Genomic DNA, 16,027 nt, shown 5'->3' on the forward strand with positions numbered 1-16,027 from the left:
TGATGAGGATTGTGGCATGCTCATCTCAAAGCAGGAATGGCAGCTCAGGCCTGCAGGCAACAGCGCGATGCGCAGCTGCATGGGGAAGGAGCAAGAGGCAGCAGCAGGAATGGAGAGATCGCCTGACTCAGGAGCTCTTGCCCCTGGGCACATGCAGCAGGCTGGTGTCACTGGGCATTTGGTCAGCAGGCCTCCTCTGATCTTTCCTGGTTACAGGCCCAGTCCAATGTGTATGCAGTGCAGTGGCAAAATGGGCTGGGAGGTGGGTCAGTAAAGGTGGGGTGCATTTCTTTTTCCAGCAGTGGACACACACAAGGCTGGGGCTGCTCCTTCCACTCGCACTTACCTTTCTGATACTGGAGCCAAAGCTGCTGTTGTACCTTCTTGCTGGGGAAGTGAATGGTGCAGCTGAACTCCGATCCATACAGTGCCTCTGCGATGTAATGGGAGCCATACTGCTGAATGAAAGACAGCAGCTCTTCCCGACTGCTGTCTTTGTTGAGGATCTTGAGGACATTTGCAAATCCTAAAAGAATGAGTGTTTCATCAATTGAGGCACTGGGTAGGGCAGGGCAGGGCAGCCACAGAAACTCCTTGCTCCAAATTCTCTGTTCCCTGAAGAGCTGCCAAATGCATTCCCTCTTCTACCTCGATTTCTATGATCATTTGCTAAGCATGGCTATGTGCTATTTACCTTGGGCTGCAACTCTGAGACCTTCCTGTGTCTTCCCCTTCCAAAGTGATTTTACAAATAAATTGCTAGTGAGAGTGCTGAAACACACACACACACACACACTCTGACTCACACACAGAGACTGAACCTTTTTTTAGGATGCTAGGATTGAAATGAAAGCCTGCCACGTAGAGTTTGTCAGAGCTCCGTTTTGCAATTAGCACAGCCGGAGATGTCACCCTGCTGTAGGGATTCATTTCCTACAGCTCACAGAATGGAGCAGGCCCAAAGGACATATTCTGGGCAGCTTATTTTTAGAAAAGCTGAGCACATCCCTTAGTAACCTGAACGGGTGGGTAATAAACTGGACACAAGATTAGAACTGTGGGTCCCATCAACTTTTCGGTTGCCCAGTAGTCTCAGATGAAAGCAAGTGACCCTAAAGCAGGGGTTACATCTCTCAGGATTTTCACAAGAGGCTTCCACAACAAGTTCCCCACCATATTTCCTAGTGCTGGCTAAGTAGGAGGGCACTGCCACAATGCGGGCATGGTGCAGCATAAGCATGCGTCTTAACAAAGGCACAGGATCCTTCACTCAAGTGCCCCATCCCCTTGCACAGGGGTCTGGGGCAGGGCTATCCAGGGGCAGGTGGCAGATAGGATGGGAGAATGCTTCTGAAGAAGGTGGGCTTCTTCGGCAGGGACCATAGGACTTCATCCCCCAGGAGGAAAAGTCTCTGTTGACTGAATCTACATTTTGTTTCTATTGAGTTTGTCCACCATGTTTGTGGGGTTATTGCCACGAGGCAGGATTGTGAGGGGTCGTGACGGCAGGTAAGATTTCTGAACAGAATGACGCTGACCTCTGGGAAAGATCCAAACTGATAAACCCAGGTGGACCTAGGCCAGTCTCTTCAGGCTCCCATCCAGCACGGACCCTCCAAGCAACCAGAAGCCAGCACATCTCTGACGTTCACCTCCTCAGGGAACTGGGTTTCCCACTATTCGAAGGTGCACAGAATAAGCAGATGTGCCTGGGGCAAGCTTTGGGGGTTATGATCATCCTGTCAGGCCCATGCTATTCTCTTACTGAGCAAGGAGGGACAACTCTGAATATATTCAGAGAGAAAGGGCATCGCTGAGTGAAGGGAAACCATACACTGCAAGTTCAAGGTAGGAGCTGAGAAGAAAATATACCCCATGAAGCCAGGCTTTGTTCCCTTATGTTCCACTGCTGTCACCAGGGCCAAGCCACAGAGGCCAAAGTTATTGTATTAGATTTAAAGCCAATGGGAGCAAACAGGACCTCTCAGCACCTCTCAGAAACTGGGTCATTCATTCAGGTGTCTATGCACACACTTCGGTGCCTTCCTCTTCGCACTTTCGGCTTCCCAATTGAGGCTTCTCCTATGTGTGCAGAATGGGAGTGTATTTATCCTATAACTCTTAGTGGCTTTGCATTCCTTGGTTGTAGATCTCTGTGTGCAGGCAGTGGTATTTAAAGCTCAATGAATAATTAATAGTTTGGCTCAGTGGCCAAAACTAAAACCAAAGAAAACCACCCTCTGCTCCCCCCTCAACAAAAGAAAACTGCAGGGGGAAGAGAGAGAAAAGCCAGTTCAGACTAAATCAAAACAGACATGTTTTTAGCCAAAGTTTTTTTCTTGTTTTGTTTTGGTAAACCAAAAAAGCCAAAACATCTCCTTTTGGATTGAGCCCAAACCTCTGGCTTGACCCCAAATGAAATGTTTTGTTTCTTCTTCAAGTTATTTAGGTCTTTATTTTAATTAATTAATTAACTGATTTATTTATTTTTAAGTTAGCCCGATTTTTAGTGAGCAAATCTTTTTATTGAGGGGGGGGGAATCAAGCTGCACTATTCTCTTTTGACATTTTCCCCATTTCCAAAGGAAAATGTTTTTATTTAAAAAAAATGTTGAGATAACAAGTTTCAATATTTTCACATCTCCACAATGCACATTTTCAAATTAAACCTATTTTCTGCCTTGGTGCTCCTCTCCCACCAAAAAAAAAATAAAGAAAAAGAAAGAAGAGAAAAGTCACCAAAGTTTGACACTATCATTTTATTATGCTAATTATGTCGGTCTTCTAGTGTGACCTTGAATGAATTGTAGTTTCCTATATGTAAAATGAGAGAAACCGCTCTCTGCCTCACCAAGAAGGTTGTGAGCATTAGATACTGCCTCTATAGAGTCAGGAAATGGAAGAGTGCTGGCTGCATGCTTGGTATAGCCGTGTGCTTATGAGTAGGGGTAGCAACAGGTGATGTGTCCCAGAAGCCACAGACCTAATGCTCTTCCCCAAACACATGCCCCATGTGCGCATGCCCACCCACAGTCCTCTCAGCTAGAAACATAACGATAATCCAGGGAGCTCTCACCTGCAGAGAGGGTGATGGAACTGAGCTTCACTTTGTACAGGTTGCTTCTGACCCTCCAGTGCTGCACCATTGGGTAGCCCATTGCCTCATCGTACTTGATGTCTCCTGGAAAGGAAAGCTGGCAACTTAGAGCAGAGGGAGTGGACTGGGAGGCAGTCTGGGAAGTGTTATTTTCATGCTGATTGGTTTCTTTGCTACATGCTTCAGGGCTACGAACACAATGATAACAGAGATCATAACCTCAGACACATCGCACGGTGGGAGTCCTACTAGTATTGACAGGGATGATAGGTAAAAGCTGTAGCTGGTACAAGCAGGGCAGGGCTCAAAGGGAGCTCATGCTGTTACAGAAGTGCAAGTTGACATTGAATGGGCCTGCTGGGAGCAAGCTCACAATGACACCTTTCAGACTGATATAGCAACGGTGGCTGTGGGCTGGAGGATGCAGGGAAGGTACTTGAGCCTGGGGAGATCAGGGCAGCTGGGAAAAGCAGAGGAGATATTTGCACACAGAGGCTGGGTACAGGGCAAAGAAGAGGAGAGGAGGATTTGGTTCTGAGCATGCACTTCTAATGACTCGCTGGACAGCAAATGAGAGGGGGTCCTGTTCTCTCAGGTACGGCTGTGGGAAGAGTCTCAAGACAGCTGGCAAAGCCTAGGTGCTCTCGGCTGGCTTGGGAATGAAACCCAGGCAAGACGCCTGCAGCAGCAGAGGGGAGAGGGCTCATACCAGTGAGCAGCTGGAGGTCAGGCAGGGGCTCGGACAGGACACCACGGCACTGTTCTTCCACGGGCAGCGGGATCACCATCAGGCCATCTGCCAGCTGGGGGAAGTCTTTGATGAAGTTATTTTCCCTGAAGAGAGAAAAAAGAAAATTCCAAAGCAAAGATGGAGGCGACCTCCTGGCAGCAGGGCTAAGAGGACTGGTAGGGACGCTGAGATGGGGCTGCTCACACATGTGATGGGAGTAGAGGGATAAGCGTGTGTGGGTGTGTGTAGTATCCCAGGCCTGCTACTCAGGACAAAGCTGTGTGAAGCTGCATGCACAGAATCAAACTCTTGATTTCAGCGTCAGCTGTGGGATAGGCTCTTTAGTCCTTCCCCAACCCTTCTAGGCAGACCCTTTCCTCTGGACCTCATAGAAGTGAGCCCGCATCAGTGACCTCAATGGCAATGGCTGCTGCTGAGGCCCACACATGATCTAGAGCAGCGGGCACCAACCTTTTTGGTGGGCATGTCACAAATTCACCTTACACCCTTCCTGATATCCTTCCCCATCTGCTGCTTCTTCCCCTATGCCCTCTGCTCGATCTGTTGCACTGCTTCCTGTCTTACCTGCCATTGTGCTGCCTTTCCCCTTCCTGACTGATGGTGCTCTACAAAGAGGCTGCCCATGCCACTTGTGGCACACATCCTACCATTTGGCAGCCCCTGGTCTGGAGGCCCTCTTCGCAGGGCCAGTGCTGCTAAGACTGGCTACCATGGGGCCTTGAGTCTGAATCATGGTGACAACCTGAACCAGCATGATGGAAAGATGAAACAGCATAGTCTAATACATGCACATGTGGGCATGCTCAGAAGCTTCACACAGAGCTGTAGCCTACAGGAGAGGAAGATCTTAATGAAGGGTGGAGCCAGCCCAGAAGTCACAAGAAGATATTCTGTTCTGATGCTGTTTTTAGACCCCTGTACCTGTCCCCTCCCTTCTTGCCAGTCCAAGCTCTGCAGGGCTTGGTGGTTTGGTGAGGAACAAGCAGAAGTACATGCCTCTCTCCTACAAGCCCCATCCCCCAAGCTTCCACCTTTCCATGCCCCTAATTGAAATTGGAGAGGGTGGTCTGTATGCATTTGTCCAGAAAGCCCATCAACCAGCTCTGATGACTGGCCCATCGCTCCTCCAGAGGAGCCATTGGCCCCTGCTCCTGTAGCTCTTTGCTGGGCCTAGTATCTCAGAGCCCTGCATCATGCAGCTGCAGGCCAGCCCCAGAAGTGCCACAGTTAGTTGTTCTTTGCTGTTCCTTTCTCACCCCTGAAGTGTCAGAAGTAGGTCTGGTGCTCACAGGCAGCAGAGGCGCCTTCAGAGAGCCTGAGCCTGGAGCGAAGGCTGTCGTCAGCCATGTCCTGGAATGACTGCAGACTGATCCCGGCAGACAGAGGCGGCTTTGAGATCTGAATCTGCAGCGCGTGCTGCCATTCATTTTCAAACCTAGATTCCCCACCCAAGGAAGGCGAGCTGCTAATTAGCTCCCTGGAGGGCTGTTTCATTGTTATCTTTCTTAGCTTTCCAGCAGCGGAGATGACAGAAAAACTCGACTGTCAGGCCAGGGGAGCATATGCCAGGTCCAATCTGGATTATCAACTGTGCCACAGCAACGTGAGGCATCAGCCAGCAGATGGGGATGAGGAGGTCACTCCCCTGAACTGTCCTTGCTCCTGGTGCCACCCACATAAATGTTCAGTCCCTAAAAAAAGGCCTTATAGTGGGCCCCTGTCCCTAACGGATACCCACAGACCTCTTTGCAGCTACTAAAGTTAGGGTTGTGGCTGTTTTTAACTATTTCTGTATTCAAAATGAGAACAATGTACCCACACCATTGGTCTACGGTAGGAGGAAAAAAAGTAATAGCATTTTTATGTTAAAGTCATTTGTCACCCCATTAGTCATATCCCATCAGCCTGGCCAGGACAACACCCCTGGGTACTTGCCCTCCACCAGGGGAACCTGTGCTTGTTCCACCAGTCACATCCTCTTTCTAATTAGAAACTGTTACAAAGGCCCAAATCAATCTCTGGTGTAGCTCCACTACTTCCAGTGCTTACATCCAGGAGACTTTTGGCCCAACATGTCTCTCAAGTTCTGCTGAGCGAGGCAGAGCACAGGGAGAAGTGATAATGAAGTGTGATGCACATGCCCTCAGTGCCTCTGCAGACAGGCTAGGCTCTCCCATCAGCACTCCCGATTTCTTAACTCCCACTCTTCTCTTCATGCTCCATATTACCTCCTCCAGCCCAAGGTTACCCAGCTCTGCAGAACGGATATCCCTTGCTCCCCTTCTGCAAACTGCTGCCCCGCTCCCTCAAACAGCATTTCAGCCAGCTCGAAGGCAAGATGCCGGCTCATGCCATGAGAACTGAAAAGGAAGGGATGTTTTTCCCAACATGGAAGGTCCCCTACACCGCTTCACCCCTCTTGAATGCAGACCTTACTGTTGACACTGAGGAGCTTGTACAACTCCTGTTAGCACCATAATCAGGCCCCACCGTCTGTATTTCATGGAAGGCCATGATAAAGGTCTCTGTTTCTGTTGCTAGAGCCAGGCTCATTTTCTTCATAGGACACGTATTTAAGGAGTGCTTTGATCCCATGCATGCTTTCATCTGCAAATGGCTAGAAAGTCCAGTGTTCCTGCATGCTTGGAAATCCATCTCCACCACCCACCCCCAACTACTTCCCTCCCTGCAGCACTGTCTGCTCCGCCTTTGCTCCCCTGACCTCTCCTCCCTCTGCAGCCCACTCGCAAGCTGATGCCCCATGCTCCAGGTGCTGGATACTTCTGCCCTCATATACAACATAAGCTCCCTTGACTGCCTTACCTAGATCATAACCAGTTGAGAGACCATGAACTTTTTTGCTATTAAAGTCCCTTTAGACTCACTAGAGTGTACAACATGTGCCTCTTCTGCCTGCTCTGCCCACGACACTCCCCTTCTGTGCTGTTTCCCTTGAGATAAGCCTAGGGAAAGCTGCCAGCTGACCTCCCTATGCCCTAGCTCCCCAGCTGCTTCAGATCCTTGCCTGAAGGGCTAGACTCCCCTCAGCTTTCACTGCTGGCTCTTTCTCCTTATTTAACTCCGTGAAGTGCTTTGGGAGATGGTTCATACGAGCGATGCTCCATCAAATAAACTCACATTGATCTGTATACAGAAGGATAGGGGAAATGACCACAACTTCATTGATCTGTATACAGGGGGAGAGAAAGAGGTCACAGTCCCATTACGGCAAGGCAAGGATGGAGCCCAGGCCTCTCTCTGCATCTGACTGGCTAATAACAACTAGGATACATGCTCTATGCCTTTAATACCCCGAAGACCTTCTGCTCCCACTGGGTTAGTCTGTCACAGTACTGCGGAGCCGCCTACAAGGCCTGGCTATAGAGCATAATGTGGTAGCCCTCCCATTCATGTTTCATGCAGACAGAAAGTGCACAGGGAAGCAGACCGGGCCAGGCTAGGGAAGCTCTTTTTTGGGGGAGGAGGGTGTTTTTGCTTCCCAAGGACAGGGTGCTGCTAGCCAGCCAGTGCTGTCCTAGAAACCCATCTCCTGCTGACTCCACACCTGCTCAGCCTTCCGGAAAACTACAGCTGCGAGGAGGGAGATTTATGCCCTTTCTGATGGATGCTACTGGAAAGCACGTGCTGCCTGGGGGGTATATCTATATGCCACTGCAGCGGCAAGCACAAGCTGCCTCTCCAGGAGACCTACAGCACTAACCGCCCCACTCAGGGCCATGCTCTCAGTGGAGCTCAGTGCCCAAACAGCTCCATACTGAGCCCTTTGGAAAACCCAGCTACTTGCTTTGGTGCCCTGTGATGGGACCAAGAGGCCTTTAGGCCTAGTTTTTTACCTTTGTGCTTAGCTGAAGCTGTGCTGAGCTTGAATTGTGGTTGAGATTTGCACCCAGTGAAAAGGAACAGGTGGAAAAAATACTGTTTCTGACTTAAAACAAATTGGGAAGTTGGCTAAATAAATAAATATCGTCTGGGCAAAAGAGGAATGGTCAGAACAAAACCTACCCCCACCGAAAAATGAAAAGATTACTTCAGAATGGAAAAGTCCGGTTAAGGTTAGCTATATTTGGCAAACAGAAGTAAAATTATTAATATGCATTAGGAGGAAGGCTTAAGCTAATGTTACGTATTAAGAAATGCAAGCTATATATGGTATATAAAGAGAGGTGAGAGAGCGTACGCTTTGGCTCCTACTCCTGAAGGATCTGGTCACCGATCCCAGATTCAGAACTGAGGCAAAGGAGTTGGGCACCTGGGACAAGACTTCACAGCCTGATCAACCAGTGACGTCACGGTCACTGTATCTTGGGGTGATGAGCACGTTGTATTGCTTTTGACTAACTACAGTAATATAATTGTAACTGTTAGGGGCTAAATAAATGTGTTAATGGCTAAGGAGTAACTGTGTCCTAGCCTTGGAATTAATACCTGGTACAAGGCTCAAAATAACATTACTGGACATAACATCCGACAGGAGCTGAACTGATCTGACACCTGGCATGTACTGTGAGCACTGAGGCCTCGGGAGAAGCTGCCATTGAGGAGACCCTTGAGAAGCCCCTTGGCAAGCTATGCCCAATGTACAGGCCTCGTGCACAGCATAAGGACAAGATACAGGGACCCCGAGGGTGTTTCTCTTTAGAGGCTGGGGCTGAGCCTGGGGCTGGCTCCATTGTGCGAGCAGGGCAGGGCAGGGCAGGGAAGCGCAGGCCAGGAGTGAGAAGAACAAAGGGTGCTGTGCAATGCAGACAGGACCAACGAGGGGCTGGGGCTCCTGGCTGCTTATTTAAGGACAACCAGTATTCTCTGTACAGTGGTGTATAACAAAGGCACGGGCATCTCATTGCATCTTACAGGTTTTACTTCAGGCTGCAATAACAACAAAGGATGTTTTATTTGTCCGAGGGGAAAAAATCTTTCTTGCACACATACACTCACAAATCTAATATTGATCACACGCCACTCTGGATCCCCGGTGGCGGGTGGTGAATGGGTGATTTGCTGTTCTGAGCCCTCAGCTTCTTAGCAATGCAAACAAGCAATGGCAATTACTCCAGGAGCCTGGGGGCTGTGTGGGTGGGTGGAAGTGGGGGTACAATGGAAGGGAAAGTGATGCGGGGAAAGAAGGAGAGATTTGAGCAAGATACTTAGCTCTCTTTCCAAGGAGTGTAGAAAGCCTAAGCATGTAGGGGAGAGCAAGCACCATCAGAGCCACTTCCAGAGCAGCTGGAAGGCCGAATGAAGCACCATGGCATAAGTATAGAGCCAGCTCATCTGTTAGTACAGCTCCAGTGAAAGCAATTTATGTCAATTAAAGACTTGGCTTGTCTTCACCCCAGGCCAGGCCATCCTGGCATTGAGAGCCAGAGGCTCTGGACCAAGCTGTAGTGATGCAAGTGTTACTCAGGAAAAGCAGCCTGGCTCCTGAGAAGAACAAACTCCTGGGCAAGGGCAGTGTTCATCAGAGACCCAGATGAGGCTCAATAGGGTCTGCCCACTCTTCTTGGAAATGCTGCTGAGCAAATGCTTTCCTGTGCTGGACACTCTCTCTCCCCAAGCATTATCTGTTTCATTCGCCATCAACTCTGTTTAAGCGCAGGGCGTCTCCCCCTGTTCTCTTTGCGATGAGCTTCCACGGGTAAGCACAGTGCAGAGGGTGAAGAGCCCTCTGCCCTCTTAGTTCACAGCAGCAAGAGTTTGCCATGAGCTACCCAGTGGTTTCAGAAAGGCAGACTGATCTCCTGGCAGGTAGCATGTGCAGATGACTCACAAAGTGCAGATGCTACATAGGGGCCCAACCTTTTTGTAGAACCTGCTATATACACCCAGTCACACATGGTACACATCCTCAGAGAGGCTTTGGACACCAGCTTTGACCCCTGACACCATGTAAATCCAGTACATCGTCTCCATTAGCAGGTGAAATAAAATGCAAGGAAACTGTCTCCCTCTCACCACTACCACCCACAGAATGTATTTAGGTAATTAAGGAGAGTCATCTATGGAAAGGAAAGGCTTCCTTACAGATGCCTACAGGTAAAAAAGACAGCAGCCATGCCATGTATATGTCCCACTTACAGCTACATATATACTATACACACAGATAGTATGTCACACTATGTGTGTGACACCAGCAGACACATATAGAGGGGAACTGGGCTTATTTAGTCTACAGAAGTGGAGACTGAGAGGAGACTTAATAGTAGTCTTCAACTACCTGAAGGCGGGCTCGAAAGAGGATGGAGCTAAACTGTTCTCAGTGGTGGCAGATAACAAAGCAAGGAGCGATAGTCTCAAGTTGCAGCAAGGGAAGTTTAGGTTAGATATTAGGAAGAATTTTCTTGCTGGGAGGGTAGTAAAACACTGGAGCAGGTTACCCAGAGAGGTTGTGGACACTCCATCCTTGGGGGGTCTGTAAAACTGGGCTAGACAAAGCTTTCTCTGGGATGATCTAGTTAGGGATGGTCCTGCTCTGAGCAGGGGGTTGGACTAGATGACCTCCTGAGGTCCCTGCCAACCCTACGTTTCAATGAATCTATGAGGATTAATCCACTGCTTCCACCTGCAGCCAGAGGAACCTGGGCATGCTACCAGCTTATCTAGGGCAAGAGCAGCACATTGGTAAAACAACAGCTTGGGGAAGTGGGGCAGCTGTGTGTGAAAGTAGCTATGTGAAGGCAGATGCAAAGAGGGTAAGAAGTGAAGCCAATCTGTATGCAGTGGCTGGAGAAAGTAGATTTCACACATTTCATAGACATCAGGGCTGGAAGGGACCTCGGAAGATTATCGAGTCCAGCCCCCCGCCCAAAGGGCAGGAAGTCAGCTGGGGTCAGAGGATCCCAGCAAGATAAGCATCCAGTTTGCTCTTGAAGGTGTTCAATGTAGGTGCTCGAACCACCTCCGCTGGCAGGCTGTTCCAGACCTTGGTGACTCGGACAGTAAAGAAATTTTTCCTTATGTCCAGCCTGAAACGGTCTTGCAGGGGTTTATAACCCTTCAAGCTCATCATCCCTTGGGGCGCTCTGGTGAACAAACATTCCCCCAGATCCTGGTGAATACCCCTAATAAACTTATAGGTGGCCATCAGATCACCCCTGAGCCTGCGCTTTTCCAGGCTAAAGAGCCCCATGGCTCTCAGCCTGCCATCGTAAGGTCTGTTTTCCTGACCTCTGATCATGCACATGGCTCTTCTCTGGACTCCCTCAAGCTTCTCCACATCCTCAGTATACACTGAAGAGCTGTGCTCACTGCACTGCTGTTTGAAGGCCAGGTGAAAACTTGTCCAGGTGCTTAGGGCATGTGGTTGCAAGCAAAGGTCTTTGTGCATGTGCCCGTGGGGAAGGGGCAAATCTCCACAGCCTGCACCAGCCCAGCCTGTGGGGTATCAGAAGGAGCAGTGTTCATAGAGGGAACTTTAAAAACAGCTTTGCTGACACATTTTTGTAGTCAAAAGAGCTTTTCTTCCTGTGCCTCCTCCCTTCCCTCTGCCCACAGCTGTGTCCTTCATCACTCGGGAACAGGTCAGCACAAACCTCCCTTGCCCTGGCATTATGATGCGCCCACTCCTGAAACTCCACTGCACACACAATGCAGTGATTTAGAGGAGGAACAATGGGGAGGTGGAGGGTAAAGAGCCACTAGGCTGTTTTGCTTAGTGCTGGGTCCGGCAGCCGGCGGTCTGGAGCCTTCATCATCTCATTTTCTCCACAGTTAATTAGGCAGCACTTTCTTCTGAGTCTACACAGAACCAAGCTGCTACTTGCTCTTATAGGGGGAGGTGGGGAGAGAAGGAGACAGAGAAGCATGTGCTGATTGCAATCTCTGCCCAGGATATCCTACGTCCTCCTCCTTTTCACAGAAAACTTCTCCAGTATGTGGCTCCCAGTGGCCAGAGATGCAGCTGGAGGCTTCAGCCAGCAGAGGGCTGTAGCTCCTTTTCAACGGTATAAATAACCTTGTGGCTCACAGTAAATGCACACGGAAGAGTTTCCGCCCCCCTTTTGTGTTCTTCAGAAGCGCTGATCAAAGCCCCCACATACCAACCCTGCTGCACTCTGTGCAAGGAAAAGAAATGCTGGCAAGAGGGGGAGATTCAGGAGGGATCAGCAATCTATTGGCAGCACCCAGTGGAACAGCATGTGCATGTCCTTATGTGCATGTCCAAAAGTCTACACGTTCATGCCTGCTCACATAAGTGTATCTGTGCGCGTTTGCATGAGACACCTTGAATGTCTGCAGGGGAGGCTGTGTGCGTCTGCAGATGCACGTTGTGTTCGTGTGTGTACATGTGTGCATGCAGTGCATGTGTGAGTGTACACACAGTGTACAGTGGTGTGAAAGACAGTCTGTGTACATCGCTACTGGGGAGAGTCTGCATATTATATGTGCGTGGGCATGGGTGTGTATAGAAGGGTATACACCAAGTGTATGTGTGTGTGTGTGGTCACTTGAGGCATATCTGCACGAGAAGCCGAGCTGTGTCTGGAAGGACCTCCATGGCTTCTCTCTACCCCTGGGACAGCGCTCATCTTGATCAGGTGCATAAGGGCACCGAACTGCCTGGCTTCTATGAATACCCTCCCCAAAACTACAGGAGACCTTTTCCATCACACATTTGATCCCTAGATACTTTTATTGTTTCAGCACAGATGTTTAATGCCTTGTTCTAGTAACAACAGCACTTTCCATCTTCCAAATACTGTACTCTGAATTAACTAACTAATTCGCACTACTCCCCTGGAAGGAACGTACAAGCTGTTACAGCTGCTCTACAGCTACAGAGCGAAGCAGGAGAAGTTAAGCCTCCAATTTGGGGATTGCTATTTTTGGGACTCAATTCTAGAATAAAAGGGGCTTGATGTTCAAAAATGCTCCTACTGACACTATGGTCTAGAGCAGCGATCCTCAACCAGGGTGCTTCAAGCACTCTGGGGTACCTTGAGATCCTTTCAAGGGTGCAGCAGGGTGCCACACAAAGTTGGCATTGTTAGGTGTATAAACACGATTCACAAGATTAAACCCAAAGCTTTCAAATAGAAAACCGTAGCTGTGATTCCTTCTGAGCTCTTTGCAAGAGCAAAAATGCTGTATTATTTTCTGTAAGCAAAAAAGAGTAAAAAACTAAGAGCTGGCATTTTCCAAGTGTCTATCCAGGGTGCCTCAAGTCTATCCAGGAGCAGTTCAAGTCGAGCAGAGGTACCTCAAGCCAAAAAAAGGTTGACAACCACTGGTCTGGGGAATAAGACATTCAAGCTTAAATTTACAAAATCTCCTACAGATCTCATGTGATGCTGGGCAAGCCACACAATCTAGCGATTGTGCTTCCACTGCCGCTGAAATGGTGATGATATGTCCCTAGCTGAGAGGGATGTTGAAAGGATAAACATCCATTAGTGACTGCAAGGCGCTTTGGTACCAAGATAAGGAAGATCATACAAATAAGACCAGAACCTCTGAAACTCAGCTCCAGCCTGGCTGAAGTCTGGCTGCTCAAAGTCTAAGGTCAGTTTGGAAAATTGGCCCCTATCACACAGCCAGGCAAAAATTCTGTCACAGTGGGGCACAAAGCTCTGAACGATGAAATTACCCCAGGCATACAGAAAAGAGAGATCTTCTGGTGAGGGTGTATGGAAGAAACTAAAATGGTAGCACAAGCTAAGCTCTGAGCCATCTGGGAGATAGAGTAAAACATGAGGCAGATCTTTCAGAGAAGAATTAAGCCTCACAATGTTGTGAGAAGGTCAAATGGGTGATGCTATATCCATAACTCACAGGCTGAAGGTCCCCTTATGTGCTTCATGGATATGTAGACACCTGGCCCCAAATACACAGATCACACTGGATTTAATCAAGGGTAGATTTTGGCCAGTGATGGTGAAATACCAGCCATCGCCCCACAATTCACTTTCCATTTGCAATGCAATCCAGTGAGAAACACTGTGGTGAGGTCCACCTGATGCACCTTTCTTCTCTCCTTCTTAATGTTTAAAAGACATGTCATTGGACTTTCACCTGCCATCTCCTTCCTGAATCCCTCTGCCTCCCATACGATTTCCTGGCTTGATCAAATCTCCATCCATAGCAGAAGTTTCAGAGAACTGCTCCCCTCCCCATAATGCACCTGGTTAACTGGGCAAAGATATTCATAAAGGGGTAAAAAAAAAAAAAGAAATGACCCCTGCAAGTGATTAGCCAGTGCCCTGAAGCATGAGATTTAATTACCCTCATCTCAGCCGGCGCAGCTACAAATGCTAATCATATTATCCAGCGTGGTTACGTTTAGAAAAGTGACTGTGTGTGAAAATGGTACTTTCTGCAAAGATCTGCTCTGATCAGCCAATTTCAATGGCAATGGTAATTTATTAGTCCTACCTCTCTTGCCCTGCAAAGGCTTTGAGGAGGGTAAGCATAATTTGAGTCTGTTGTGTGCATCATTAACATTTTAAAACTAACTTTCAGCTGGAGGATCTTTCTTTCTGAAAATAGTCTGTGAGCACCGAAGAGCCTAGCTGGCTTCCATGTGCATGCTTGAGTCTGCAGGGCTGGCATTTGGAACTACCCTTTTCTTTGTAAACTCAGCATATTTGATCGAGAGTCACTGGGAGACGATAAGTGGGGTGTCCTATTTTTACAGTCACTTTGGAAAAGGTAAGCACATTGTAAATCTCACCCCAGGATCTGTTTCCATGACCCCCTGTACCAGTGAATTATAAAGACTGAACATGCACTGTGTGAAGCAGCATTACTTATTCTACATTTACTGGTCATTAATTTTGAGTGAGTCCCTGCTTCTGTATAATGAGTCAGTGTAAAAAGGAGAGACTAATCAGTTTCTACCATGCCCTTCATAATGCTCCGTCCCACACAGCTCCCTGACTTTCAGCGCAAAACAGCCTTAGTCTTTGCAATGTCTCAACTTCAGGCATGCCCCTGGGAATGGAAGAGGGGAATAGCCTGCAAGGCTTATTAGCTCACTGGGATCCTGGAATAGGAGAAAGGCATCTGGCTTCGTGCTCCTACTACAAGGAGAGCTTTGATTTGTTGGTGTAACATCAGATATGACCATACCTCATGGCTCCTTCCCTGGCTGGGCTTCTCCTGTCCCTTACTGCAGCCAGTTACAGTCTGACAGTCTCTAACACTGGGAAAGCATTCTTTGTAGCAGGAGTCAGTGGCATGGAGTCATCCTCTCCCTGTGTGGGACAATAAGGCTAAAGGAGAAAGGTGAATGCTAAGAAGGGCCCAAAGGGACAGGAAAGAGTGAGGACCTGAGGTGCAATGACAGCAATGTCCGTGGCGTTGGACAGAGAGGCCCCCTGCATGGTGAGCAATTGAGGATCCAGGGGTCCTCCCGTTCAGACACAGCCCAGTCTGTGTGGGGCAGGGGAAGCTGGGGCTCAAAACTCACACAGCAAGAAAAGCTGATGGTCATACAGCTCCTGCCTAATGAGAGCGTTACAAAGATTTCAGAGGTGAGAGAGCATTGCAAGCTTTCAGATCCTGCCGCTGTCTTGCCAGAGATGTGCGAGTGGCTTTGTGTTGGGAGCCAGCTCCAGTATATCTCCCGTTGTTCATCCCTAATAGGTAGTAGAGCAGGGGGATGTTGTGCAGGATGAGATCAGAGGGCTAACGCGATAGCCCTTTAAGGTCTGGTGCTAAGACGGCACCACTTTGTCGGCACAGGCAACAGCAGAAATCCCTCCTCTGTTGACAAGAGCAGCGAGCTCAGGGTGCAGCGGAAATCCTGAGAGGGAACGCAGAGAACGAGCAAGAGTGATCACCTCTGGCTCCGCGTCTCTGCGATGCGCTTCCTTGCAGGTGTGATCTGCATACGGAGCTGAGGCAGGTTGTACTCCCAGGCTGATGCTCTGAGCCAATGATACTGGCTTTTCAGGGGCTACTAAGCAGGAGGGACGGCCCACAGCTTGGCTGAAGGAGATTTCCAGGAGGTTTCTTCATCGTACGTGCCCCGAAATAGCATTAGCATCAGACAGACAGACAGACAAGGAGGCTTCCTAGTGAGAGGGGGAGCACATTGGCTGGGAATCAGGCTGAAATTGAAATGAGTTGACGGGAACGTCTGTTCCAATCCCAGCCTGGGATCCAGGCACTGAATATTTGAGGGGGAGGGAGAAGTGTGACAGGAAAGTCAATCAATCAGT

The 16,027-nt window shown here is 48.9% G+C and overlaps 1 protein-coding gene across 5 annotated transcripts in view; it reads right to left on the reverse strand.

Moving 5' to 3' along the window:
• ASTN2 (astrotactin 2) overlaps positions 1-16,027 on the reverse strand; it is a 585,314-nt gene that overhangs the window by 190,177 nt on the left and 379,110 nt on the right. For all 5 annotated transcript variants that reach the window (XM_019540648.1, XM_019540647.1, XM_019540645.1 and 2 more), the window contains 3 exons: positions 3,807-3,931; positions 3,077-3,181; positions 347-526 (listed from right to left, as the gene is read on the reverse strand). In XM_019540648.1, the coding sequence (XP_019396193.1) occupies positions 347-526; positions 3,077-3,181; positions 3,807-3,931 (410 nt within the window). The remainder of the gene's footprint in view (positions 1-346; positions 527-3,076; positions 3,182-3,806; positions 3,932-16,027) is intronic.

Source organism: Crocodylus porosus, unplaced genomic scaffold (assembly GCF_001723895.1).
Source record: "Crocodylus porosus isolate Cpor-Errol unplaced genomic scaffold, CroPor_comp1, whole genome shotgun sequence".
Classification (NCBI taxonomy): domain Eukaryota; kingdom Metazoa; phylum Chordata; order Crocodylia; family Crocodylidae; genus Crocodylus; species Crocodylus porosus.